Source organism: Phaseolus vulgaris, chromosome 6 (genome assembly GCF_000499845.2).
Source record: "Phaseolus vulgaris cultivar G19833 chromosome 6, P. vulgaris v2.0, whole genome shotgun sequence".
Classification (NCBI taxonomy): Eukaryota; Viridiplantae; Streptophyta; class Magnoliopsida; order Fabales; family Fabaceae; genus Phaseolus; species Phaseolus vulgaris.
Window position 1 is genome coordinate 18557497 of NC_023754.2, and position 12641 is coordinate 18570137.

The 12641-nt window shown below is 32.4% G+C and overlaps 2 protein-coding genes across 3 annotated transcripts; both read left to right on the forward strand.

The window, feature by feature from the left end:
* Nucleotides 1-554: 554 nt before the first annotated feature.
* On the forward strand, nucleotides 555-3560 carry LOC137831519 (transcription initiation factor TFIID subunit 15b). 2 transcript variants are annotated; one of them, XR_011084445.1, is made up of 7 exons: nucleotides 555-1004; nucleotides 1090-1216; nucleotides 1348-2104; nucleotides 2388-2538; nucleotides 2669-2750; nucleotides 2982-3186; nucleotides 3305-3560. XR_011084445.1 is itself a non-coding variant. In XM_068639229.1 (6 exons), the coding sequence occupies exons 1-6, from the start codon at nucleotides 680-682 to the stop codon at nucleotides 3091-3093; spliced, it is 1554 nt and encodes a 517-aa protein (XP_068495330.1). In that variant the 5' UTR covers nucleotides 576-679; the 3' UTR covers nucleotides 3094-3560. The 2 variants fall into 2 exon arrangements, 1 of the variants encoding a protein (XP_068495330.1); XM_068639229.1 differs by having other exon boundaries at nucleotides 576-1004; nucleotides 2982-3560.
* A 3122-nt stretch (nucleotides 3561-6682) lies between these two features.
* LOC137831521 (protein DOUBLE-STRAND BREAK FORMATION) lies at nucleotides 6683-10908 on the forward strand. Its single transcript, XM_068639234.1, has 6 exons — nucleotides 6683-6738; nucleotides 6812-7019; nucleotides 7242-7385; nucleotides 8011-8155; nucleotides 9177-9233; nucleotides 10565-10908. The coding sequence occupies exons 1-6, from the start codon at nucleotides 6683-6685 to the stop codon at nucleotides 10816-10818; spliced, it is 864 nt and encodes a 287-aa protein (XP_068495335.1). The 3' UTR covers nucleotides 10819-10908.
* The last annotated feature ends 1733 nt before the right edge of the window (nucleotides 10909-12641 follow it).

Sequence of the window (12641 nt, forward strand, 5' to 3'; positions counted from 1 at the left end):
TGAATTGATTTTTTTATCAAATTAATTTTGAAATGATGTTAATCTTGTATTGTTCTTTTTATTATAAAAGAATTTGGCATTGAGTTTTTGTTTAAGATTTGTATTTAAAATAAAAAATTCAATAACTTCTTCAATGTAAAAAATTATTTAAATAACTTCCAAACAATATTTTAACGTGATTTATGAGAATCTAACATGAAAGCAAACATTAGCTTTGGGACAACTTTCTCCATTCCTTGTTAGGTTTATTTATGATATTAATGAATATAATCAGTATTTTAAATTCTAAAAAAATATTACGTAATTTCCTAACATATTCTTTATCTTTCTAATTAATTACTCGTTTGTTTTTTATATATCTATTTACTCATTTGTCTTGATCTTAAAAATAAAAAGGATGATTTTAGAAAAATATTTAATATACTGTTTATTACTTTTGCAAAAAACAACAGAATTTTTTACCAAAAGAATATAACTAATTTAAAATAGTTTATATCTCTTGTAAATAAATAAATTGTTAAGATACGCGGGCCGATACCTTGTGAAAGAGGCTTGAGGCCTTCAATACTTGGCCCATTTTATTTCACAGTGGTTTCTTTACATCACTTCACATACTTGTTGCCAAAAAATCTCACTGATTTTTCTTCTTTCGCGGTCCCAAGGAACCCTAGATCGGATCATGTCTGGAGCATACGGTCAAGACGGCGGCGGTTCTGCGCCACCGTCATATGGAGCCAGCGGCGGATACGCTTCCAGTGGTGGTAGTTATGGAGCTGGGACTTATGGAGGGGGCGGTGCTGCTGGAGGATATGGTGGTACCGATGGCGGTGGAGGTTACGGAGCGAAAAGCAGTGGAAACGGCGGCGGATATGGTGGTAACGATGGTGGAGGTTATGGAGGAAGGAGCGGCTACGGTGGAAACGATGGCGGAGGCTATGGAGGAAGAGGCGGTGGTCAAGGTAGCCGGGGAGGTGGAGGTTTCAGTGGTGGATATGGCGCTCGAGGTTTACTTTTTGTTGTTTTTCTATCGTTTTAGCTGTTAGTTTATTTTTGCCGTATCGTGTTCATATTTGATGTGAAATTCTGCAGGTGGTGGTGGAGGTGGTGGCGGATATCAAGGTGGTGATCGTGGCGGTCGAGGTGGCGGTCGCGGCGGCGGCGGCGGGGGCCGAGGCGGCAGCGGTAGAGATGGAGACTGGCGTTGCCCTAACCAAAGGTATGTAGTTTCTTAGTTTTTAAATTTTGCGCTTGAAACTATTTCTCTTTTTATTTACATGAAGCTGAGAGAATTTACTGCTGTTGATTCCTTTGTTTCTTTATTTAATTCGAAATTGCCATTATTTGTAGTTGTGGGAATTTGAACTTTGCCAGAAGAGTTGAATGTAACAAATGCGGTGCTCCTTGTCCTAATCCGAATAGTTCTAATGAACGTGGTGGCAGTGGTGGTGGCGGGGGTGGTTTTAGTAGAGGCGGTGGGGGTGGGGGGTTTGGTAACAATCGAGGGGGAAGATCTGGGAACTATGATGGAGGGAGAGGTAATGACTATAACAGTGGAGGGGGTCGATCTGGTAACTATGATGGTGGGAGAGGTAATGACTATAATAGTGGAAGGGGTGGTAGTAATGATGGTAGAGGTGGTTCATATAGAGGTAATCAAGGTAGAGAAGATGGTAGCTACGGTCAAGTTCCTGCTCCTAATGCCCAATCTTATGGTAGTGCTGGTGGAAGCTTACCACCCACTTACAATTCTTATGGTGGGAATGCAAGTTATGGAACTGATGCAGTTCCTCCACCTGCAAGTTATACTGGCGGACCTAATTCATATCCTCCATCATATGGCGGTAACGCTGGTGGTTATGGGGGTGATAATCAAGGTGATGGACGGAGTGGTGGTAGATCTGGGCCGCCGTCTGGGTATGACAATAGTTACGGGGCTGGTAATCGAGGTGGATTTGGTGGGTCTCCCGCTGAGCCCCCAGCTGCAGTGAAGCAGTGTGATGACAATTGTGATGACACATGCGACAACTCTAGAATCTACATCTCAAACCTTCCACCAGATGTGTCCGTTGAAGAATTGAGGGAACTTTTTGGAGGCATTGGACAAGTAATATTCTGCTCTTTTTACGTTGGAGTTTTTCACAAGCTTTAGCTTTAGAGCATCATATTGTGAATTTTGTTGGATGAATCTTTTATATAATCGAATCCAATGCCTCTTTCACCTGAAACTCATGTATTTTTTATGTATAAGCATTTTTATGGGTTATATTAGCAATCATGTATAATAGAAGAAATCTATCTTGTGGTGGGGAAAAATATTATTTTTCCTGATTATTCCTTAAAAGAGGCTTAATGTGTCAGTAATATTGTTGTATGTTTTAACTGTTTAGGTTGGAAGGATAAAGCAGAAGAGGGGCTACAAAGATCAGTGGCCTTGGAACATTAAGATTTACACAGATGAGAATGGAAATAACAAGGGAGATGCTTGCCTTGCTTATGAAGACCCTTCCGCAGCACATTCAGCTGGCGGTTTTTACAATAGTACTTCATTGAACAATTTCCTCATTTTTTTTCTTTCCATTTATTTTATATATACATATACATATATGTATATGTATGTATATGGTGTTTCTTTTATAAAGAGACATTAATAATGAATATTTCATTTCAGATTATGATTTGAGGGGTTACAAAATCAGTGTTGCAATGGCTGAAAAATCTGCACCAAGAGCTCCACCTGCGTATAACCAAGGGTATGCATTACAGGCTGAATTATTTCTCACTTCTATAAGAATATTTGTCAACTATTTTTTTTATGTAATTGTTTGGTTGATAAATTATTTTGGGAATTGTTCTGTACATTTAGCAATTATATGCTATATATATTTATTAGGCAACTGATCATTGTGTTTGAATGTTTCCTTTTTCAAAAAAATATTTCTCTTCTGAAAGTGAATATTGAATAATTAATTGTTGTTCTATAGGGGCAATAGGGGTGGCTATGGTGGAGATAGACGAAGAGAAAACTATAGAGATGGAGGTGGCTCTGGGCCTGATAGGCGTGATCATTATGGAAATCGTTCTCGTCCGTACTAAGAGCTTGGACATTGAGCGTTTTATGTACTATGAATTGTGGGCTGAGGGTTTAATTATTTCAGTTGGCTGGTTTCTTGAACTGGAAGCAAAGAGGTAGGTTGTTCACTTACTTTGAGCAATACCTCTTCCGCTCCTTTTTTGTTTCAATTGTCTAGCTGGTGGGTTTTGAATTTAGCCAGGGATTAATTTAATCATGTGAATGTTTTTATAGAGGCAAGTGGATAATCTCCCAATTGCTTGCTGCTAAGGTAGGTGTTGAATATTTCAGGTGAGTGCCGCTTTCATGTAAATGTGCCTAATACTTGCTTGGAAATTCCTTGTGTCATTATGTGGATAAATGCTTGCAGTCCTAGCTCATCCCATGTGGCATCTGGTACAAGCAGGTGTTGGCATTAATTAATACAATGTTTAATGTTAGTGATGGTTCCATAAATCAATAAATCATAATCACAATGTTTCAAGTTAAATTGGTTTTTTGTATGGAGAGAAGTAAATCAATTAATTGAAGGCTTTTGTAGTCAATCTATCATGAGTTATACTATCGTGGTCTGTTTGATCGTTAGACCTTATGAAGTCATCTATTTTTTATTTTTTTTACATGCTACTTTTGAAAAGCTTTTGTTTAACTCTTCAAAATTAACTTCCAAGCAACTCTAGGTAAAGCTAAGCCTTTGAGCTATTTTTTAACACTGAAAAGAGAGCATTTTACTCTAAAATTGTTTTCATTTGAAGTGTTGAAAAACCACTCTTGAGGCAGAAAGCAGTAGTATGGCATATAGCAACAGGAATGCTATATGCAAGCTCCATAATAGAAGTTTCATATTTTGATGACATTTTTCTATGCTTCATGGCGTATAGTAGCAACGCTGTTACTTTTTTTATGGATAAAATCGAACTAGTTAAACATTACAATATTCAAGTGTTTTTTAATCTTTTTTGGATATTAATTAGATGAAATAGTTCCATATATTCTTATATGATAAAGTATATCATGAAGCTGTATTAAAAAAGCTTATAGATGTGAAAAGGAACTCTTGCATATATACTTTATCTGATGTATGTAATGTAGAATCCATTCGTGTTTAGTCTTGAATCCCTTTTAGCTTTCTTATGGTTTGCATTTTTATTTTGTATTTTCTGGAATTTTGCACTGGAGTTAGCTCCGTTTGTAACTGTAATGTACCGAATAGCCAATAGGGAAGTCAAGTATCTTTTGGACTTCATAATACGCATGTGTTGCTTTTGGCAAGCTAGCTATTGGAGTTCGCACTTCTCAGTTGCATTCCTCTGCCGCTTATTCTCTGCAATTCAAGTTTGTTTCTCCTTTTATATGATAAAATTAGTACAGTTGCACTGCGAGTGTGTTTTAATAATGTTCACACATCTATATCCGGTGGCTTTTGCATATTCGGTACTTGCGAGCAGAACTTTCTTCCCTGGAGCTGTTCTTTGTGACAAGTATCGTTGCTTCTTAACCGTGCTTGTTCATTTAGCTCCTTACCCACAGATGCTGTAAAATTCAAATGTAATTTGACCCCTACTTTAGATTGTGATAGCTTTAGAGTTTATATAATCTGATGGGTCCTTAGATTCTTCTGTTGAGTACTTGTTTAAACCTGTTCATTCTTCTAGATGGTTCATGGGATAAACATTTGCTTCACCAGTTATTTAAATACCACTGCCTTTCTGACCGTTATTTCGAGTTTTGGGTTTTCTGTTTTTTGAAGTATTCACGGGCTTTGTAATATTTTATTGACAATTTCATCGACATTGATATTGTGCCAAATAACTTAGATCTTTTATCAAATCCTGGAGTCTGACCTTATTTTTTTTAATTTTCACTAAAATCTTGTCATTTTCGTACTGCATTTGCAGAAAGAGGAGATTTGAGAGGATAAATCGATTTTTTTAATGCCGCAATGCATTCTGTAGCAGCACTTGATGATTATGTTTTTGTAAACATTCGAAATCCGGTTTCGTTATACGACTTTCGAGCTGTTTTCAGAGACTTGAAGTGAGTATTGATGCCAATTAAACAGGGTCCATCCAAATTAAAAGAAATTATGTAATTTGCTATTAAGATTATATTTCACCCGAAATTATTAAGTGTTAGCATGGTTTGCCAAAGAAAACAATGCTAGCATGTCTACTAAAAGAACTCAATTTTGTTAGGAAACTTTTTAAGTTGAATACGTAAAATAACCCCGAAACTTTTGTATTGAAATTCAACTCTAAAGTTTTAATAATTAACTTTTTTTATTGTTGAACCAAACAGTGTTGAAAAAGTAACCTCTGCTTATGCGCGCATGTATATTCATATACAATAGCTATTTCATTTTCTTGATATTTTTTTAGTAGTTTTTATTTTGTCAATTGAAAAGTAACTTTTATTTTAAATTCTATATGAAAGTAGTGGAAGGGATTACGTCAAAACAAAAAGTAGTGAAAAGGAACTTAAAAAAGGAATTATTTGGAGTAAATGCGGCAGAATGAATGCATGATTATAACATTACTGAAACCCACGAGACTGAACATGGCAGTAATGATTCTAGTAAGGCTAACTTAAACGAACATACATATAATTTCTAATATAATTTCTAAAATACTAACGGACACAAACAAACATATAATTGTTGGACAAAGAAATATTATATAATTATAAATTATATAAATTAACAATAAAGATTTATATATAATTATGAATTATATAAATTCACATAAAAGGATATTTCAATTCTTTTTTAGTAAAAATTGTTTCTTATTTTTATAATTGCAATCAAAATTTATATTATAAGATTGAAATGTTAGAAAATTTTTTTTTTTTTAAATTGTGTAAGAATCATGCTAAAATTGTCAGAAATTCAATAAATATTTTTTGAATTAGACACTTCAATGATAAGTGTCCAACGAATGTCGTGTTTGATACGTGTGTTCGACATGGACTGTCATCTAAGAGAAGTGATCGAGTTTTATAGATAGACATACCATTAATAATATATATAATTTTAATATTACTAATAGGGATGGGAGGGTAATATTTAGTTTGAAATATTATCATTTGATAGTAATCAAATTGCAATATACTTTATTCTTAATCATGAGAAAAATATATACTATCCTTTTAATAACTACGTTCAGAACTATTCTTTTTAAAACTTGTAACAAATAAATATTTCACATCCTTAAATTAAACCCGTAAGCCTTTAAACAAATACATGATAGAATTCATGTCATACCTAATTTGCATATAATATTTTTACTCTAAATTATTGAAAAATGTACTCCACAAATTAAAATATTAAAATTAACTTATCAACATTATTGCATCCTAGGTCTAGTCAAGCGCCAAGGCATCAAATTAATAACTTCAAAGGACCTAAATAAATGCTGATAAAAAAAATATTTATTTGATACTTATAATCCATCCCCAACTCAATAAATATTAATATTTTAATTATTTATAAAAATTTATAATTTTGAAATTTTATTCTTTCTTCATATTTAAACCTATACCGTTTTAAAATTTAAAATTTGAATCTAGTTCCGAAAGCCGTTGTCTTAACCGCCAAATATATGTACCTCCCGCGCAATGTCAAATTTTGACAAACAGCTCTCCTTTCTTCGCACTTTAATCCACGGCAGAAGGTTATCGCTCTCTCTCTCTCCCTCTCTCTCTTTATCGATCCAGTTATCTAACATTTTGTTTCATTTTTCGCAGTTTCTGCGATGCAACCATCAGATTTCTCGAATCGCTTCTGGTCTCCAAGGATGTGAAATCGTTCATCGAAGTTCGCTCCAGCTTGACGCAATTCCTCAGATCTGAATCTCTCTCCGTTATTCGCTCCATTGCCGCCAAAACTGTCCACGAGAAGCTACTTGTTCTCGAATTCTTCGTCCGCGCTTTCGCTCTCGTCGGAGATCAACAGGTTCCCTTACCGCTTCTCAGTTTCACAGTGTTCTATTCATAAACGCTGTCTCGTTCGATTCTCGTGTATTTTGCCTGCTCAATTTTCCTATCAAATCTCAATAACATCCAACAACAACATTTTATACTCTGGAAAGATGTGCCGATTTATTTAGTTGCTATGAGACGCCCTCATGCTAATTTATTTTTCTCTCTCGTTCATTTTCAATTTCATTTTTTCCAGAGTTGTTTGGCATTGAGATACGAGGCTTTAGTAATGCGCGAATTCAAGTCCGCTAGTTGTCAATGGCTACAAGTTTCGCCCGTGGAATGGTTAAGATTTGTGGAGGACGCGGTGCGCAACGGTTTTCACACCGTTGCAGAGAAGGTACGAGTACACATATTTGTTATTAGGGAGATGATGCTTTCACAATCCTTGTATACAACGCTAATGCTATGAATTTAAATATAAATATATATAATAACAGATAAATTTATAATAAAATAATATGAAAAATATTAAAATAATAATATCGGAAATTTTAAGTGATTGTATAAAAAAATTGGTTGTAAATATTTGAAGGGATCTAACAACAAAATTAGGTTGCGCCACTTTATAATCAACGTGGGAAAAAAAGTATTCAAATTGGAATGGGTGTCCAAGAGTTACGAAGCTGGAAATTTTGTGGAAATTTCATTGGTTTTTGCTAATATTTTTGGCATTGAGTATTGCCCTCCATTTCAGATTCACTATTTTTTATTAATTCAAATAACTTTAGTTTTTATCCTCTTTTTCTTCTTTTCCTTCTGCACTCTTTGTCCAAACGAGCGTAGCTTAAGGTTGTTGTCTAAGTAATTAGGATTTCATAAAGATGTTTTAACAGATCTAGATTTTATTTGGATAAATTTGTCTATAGTCAATTATAAGTTTCTAGAAGTACCTTTGACAAGTTTATCTGAACATAATGTTCAGATAGTTGTATCGGTGTGCTTAATGTCTGCTTGGCGATTAGGCATCTGAAAATGCACTGTCGTGTCTGGAGAATAACGATGATCATAAGTCTGGAGGAGTCACGGTTTCTAAAAACTTGAAGAGTATTATCAGTGAGATTACAAGGCTCAGGAATAGTGCAATGACATCGGTTTCTTCAGGATCTGGTATTTCCTCACTAGTTCATTAATTTATTGCAGTGAGCATTCATGTGATTAATGTTTCTTTTAAATGTATGTCAATCTTTTAAGCAGATTTGGTTTACAATCGTTTTCAGATTGTCAAGAGCAAATTGTTTGATCCTATCTATCCCTTATTTTCACCTTTTCCTCTTTCGCACAATTCGTCCTTATTTGGAGTAGAGATTTTGGTTGTAATAAGTAGCCGAAAATATGTAGAATTGTGCAGCATATTTTTATCTCTTCTGTTGTATTTGGTTAGAGAAAATTGCCTAGGTCTTCAAAAGTATCTTTTATCCCGAAATTGCCATATGCTTTTTGGTTCTCTCGTGTACATTATTAATAATTTGACATACCGTCTCAAGAGCGTAGGATATCTTTTCTTGTTCCCAAAATTTTCACCTTTATTCTATCATTTTTTTCTAATATTGTAAAAAGGCTGAAGATTGTATTTGGTTCAAGTTTTCTAGACTTTCGTTTTTGGTTTCTCTGATGTTATTTACCTGTTTGTATTCTATTTATAATTAGAAATTGGTGTTCTTTTATTCCTTCTCTTATTTATTAGTGCTAGTGAAAGCTGAAGAGCCTTATAATGTAATGTCGTACATTACATTAAATGGGTTATATGGATAATAGAACTCATTCATATTAACACAAATAAGGTGAAAGCTGTGTGTAATGAGGTTGCTCAAAAATAAAACAAGAGAAAACAGAATAGAAGAAGTGAATTAAGATTGAATTGTAATGCCTTGTGTTTCCATTGAGTTTGATTTGGTCTATACAAAAACTCATAACTGTGTAAAACAGCAGTGGTTGGTCAAAAGGAATTAGGAGGAAAATACTCAACATCCATGGAAGGGAAACTCATAACTCTGTTGTTTCTCTCTTCTGCAAAAATTAATTAAAGCATTAAATGATTTTAGAAGACTAACCAGCTTCTTCAAACACTTTCTGTGCTCTGTAATATTCTGCAAGATAGTGCAAAGCCTCGCATTCACAATCTGTACAGTTTTCTTGTTTTTGCTCAGGGGTGAAGAAGGTCTAAGTGTGGAGTGTGATAGCTCAGGTTTTTTTTTTATATTTTTCTATACTAATTTTCTTGAGTTTTTTCTTCTTCTGTTTTTAGAGTAAATTAACGTAAGGACTAAATTTACAATTAAATCACAAAAAGGAAACTTCTACAGTTTTACTACACAATTTATATATGATGCTGAAATCATTCAGGACTAGATTCCCTTTATTCTCTTCAGAACAACACATTTGGAACCGAATACATGCCCAAAATACTCAATTCAAGTAGTTCCAACAATAATTACAACCTTACGAAGATCTAAATATAATGCATTCATAATTATGATGCATGTATTGAACAAGTTAAAATATATGAAGAAAAATTCTTATCATGTTGTTTTTTCCTGAATTCATGAGTATAGGATATTTGTTCTCAAAGAAAATGTATATTTCATCTCACCTAAAAATGTAAATGAAAACATCTAAAATTCAGTACTAAAAATACTAAAAAGGGAGAGGAAATTATAAGGGAAAATCTAAAGCAAATATGTTAGAATAATTCTTTCCAAACACAAAAATAAACAGGAGTATTTTAGGTTGTCTCATATGATAGATTAGGCATGGAACTACCACCACACAATTTGTTTGTTTATGTTGTTAGCATGAATCAGAATTGTTTCCAGGTCTAATCTAAGCAACCTAAAATAGTTTTTTTTATTTATCTCTAGAAAAAATTGTTCTAGAATAGCTAAGATGATATTTTTTTTCTTTCGATTTGTCTTTATAATTTCCTCCATTTTTTTACTAGATTTATTTATTTTCATTTTCATTTTAGGCGAGAGATGAGACTTATGTAGCACAAACATTAATGCGGATATAGAGATATAAGATATGAGAACATATTATATAATTAAAAATGTGCACAAATATGTTTTAATTTTTTAGCAGAAAGAAAGATGTTTTTCATGACTTGTTCAAAAGAATTTGTTTTTTTTTATAATAATAAAAATTTATAGAAGAAGTTTGAGTTTATAGAAAATTAATATATTTCTTTTTTTTAAATTATGTTAGATCCATGTTAGAATTATCATAAATCTAACAAATATGTTTTGAATTAGACACTTCACCGATATATATCTTATTAGTATCGATGTTCAGACACTCTTAAAGTGTTCCGAGTTTTATAGGATGAAAATTTTAAATATTTTAAAGTGAGACTCTTATTTTTTTCTCAACATCTATCCAACTTTCAAACTTAATACCTCTCTACAAGATTAATTCCTACAGTCGATGTTATGTAAAGTGGATTTTCATATACTGTACAGAATGGATTTGTGCTTTATGGTTAGTGATTTGTTCACTGTCAATGCTGTTTCGTGATATCAGTTCAGGTGCAGACGGCAGAGTACCTAAAAAGGAAAACAACAGAGCAGCAAAAACCAGACTTACTCAACAAACAAAAACGATGTCTAGCAAGCACTTCTTTCAGAAATGGAATTAAGAGACAGAATATACGAAAGTTACATGAACACCAAAGTCTCGTACAAAGCAGCGATGAATTAGATGGACGGCATCCAAATTTGAGGTCAAATGATCAATTTCACTGTCAATTCATTTCAGCGAACTTATTCAATGTTTAAGCACATAAAGTTTTTTACATTTCTGTCCTTCCATACGATACGATTATATATCATTTGTGGACCTTTAGGATTCGTTTATATCAATTAGAAATTAAATCAATATTTTTACCAATAAGTTTAGAATATTAAGATTGTCAGAAAATGAATTATCATTCAACATTATTTAATGATGATAAGCAAAAAAATGTGTGAGAACCAGTGATGGATGAAAATGTCGTAAAACCAAAATTAAAAGAAGTTTATGTACGACATAAAAAAAATGTTAATATATTTAGAAGAAAAAGAAACTTATTTTCATATCATGTCAAAATTATTAATCTATACTTTACCATTTTATTTAATCTATCCTTATCTGATATAGAAAATTATAGAGGTCTAAAAAGGTCTGAGTGAAATTAATTTGTATCCGACATTATTCCAAGGCATATTTCACGTGCCTTGCATGTCTAATTAAAAATCAAATAAAAGAATTGACTGAAATTTTCAAATTTCTAACATCTGCCCTGTTCACGAACTAGGAGTTTCTTAGTAGTTTTTGTTGAATTTTATTATCAACAAAAAATTATTTTGCCTTGGTTAAGTTTGAACTGTTTTACTTTGTTATAAAATTCAAAACATATTCCACAATAGAAGGATTCGGTTAAGTTTGTAGTTTAAAACCAAATTTTAATACTCCATTTGGATTTAATTAAATTAAGTTGGTTCAATCTAAACATTTAAAATGATTTTGATACTAATATTTATGACTAGTTTTATCGTGAAACTTTATTCGTGTTAAAAAATTGTTCACCATGGATTGAATCTAACTGTGGTACTATTGCACTCATTGAAAGCCTTTTAGCTGTTAAAATTTCAGTCTCAATTTTACGATTTCTTATTTTATCTCTATCTCTTAATTTTTCTTATCATCTAACCTATTCAAAACGGAGTATAAGTTCATACTTATTCGAGTTGAGGTTGCCCTGCAGGTAACAGATCATGATCACGTGCTTCCTAATTATTAATATTATTGGGCAGAGTTTGGTCGCATAAAACAACCATGTTGAAATTTTACGATGATCACATTGGAAACCCAACTCATGCAGATGGATTCAATTGCAGGCCAGTTTCTCACTTATAACCCCATAGCTACCATATTTCCTTTCTTGCTTTATAATTTTTTAATTGCATTATCATCTTTTTTTTTTTCTTAGAAAACATGTGTTCATATATTATATATTTATTTTAATAAAAATTCAATTATTTTAAAGATTTTTTTTTCCTTTTTTGGTTGTTCTCCACATTCTGTGGAACCTAAAAGTTTAGATTTGGACAAGACACACCTGTGTGCACATAAGGTTACAAAATATCACCATCTTCAAGGTAAGGTTTTGTGTAGGGATGGATTTCATTGTCTTCGGAATCAAATACAAATCTTGACTTCATCGGAGCAAAAAAGGGTTTATTAATGAAGTAAAATTTTATACTCTTTTAATTCTATTAATTAGCTATAATAATGGTTTATGATTAGGCAATAACATGTAAATATCTCCACTATTATTATTATAGTATATAAATATTTTCACTATTTTCTATATTTTTTCATTTAGTTATATAAGAACGGAAATCAGTTAAATTATTTCAAAATATTAACTAATTGAGTTAAACATTTTAATACTACCACCAAAACATAAATATCATATATAATAAAATGAACGATTTTACAACAATTATTTTTAATCTATTAAAATATAAATTTATCACACCATTACTAATAATAACTCTCTCATTAGCTCATTGATAAAAAAAACTCTCATTAAATATAGTTCGTGTTATTATTCAAT

What these genes read in the sequence shown, in the direction of transcription:
- LOC137831519 (XM_068639229.1), top strand. Translation starts at nt 680, where the DNA reads ATGTCTGGAGCATACGGTCAAGACGGCGGCGGTTCTGCGCCACCGTCA. An exon ending in TGGTGGATATGGCGCTCGAG is followed by an intron (nt 1,005 to 1,089) that starts GTTTACTTTTTG and finishes GAAATTCTGCAG; the next exon opens with GTGGTGGTGGAGGTGGTGGC. An exon ending in AGCTGGCGGTTTTTACAATA is followed by an intron (nt 2,539 to 2,668) that starts GTACTTCATTGA and finishes ATTTCATTTCAG; the next exon opens with ATTATGATTTGAGGGGTTAC.
- LOC137831521 (XM_068639234.1), top strand. Translation starts at nt 6,683, where the DNA reads ATGTCAAATTTTGACAAACAGCTCTCCTTTCTTCGCACTTTAATCCAC. An exon ending in ATCGGTTTCTTCAGGATCTG is followed by an intron (nt 8,156 to 9,176) that starts GTATTTCCTCAC and finishes CAATCTGTACAG; the next exon opens with TTTTCTTGTTTTTGCTCAGG. An exon ending in TGTGGAGTGTGATAGCTCAG is followed by an intron (nt 9,234 to 10,564) that starts GTTTTTTTTTTA and finishes TCGTGATATCAG; the next exon opens with TTCAGGTGCAGACGGCAGAG.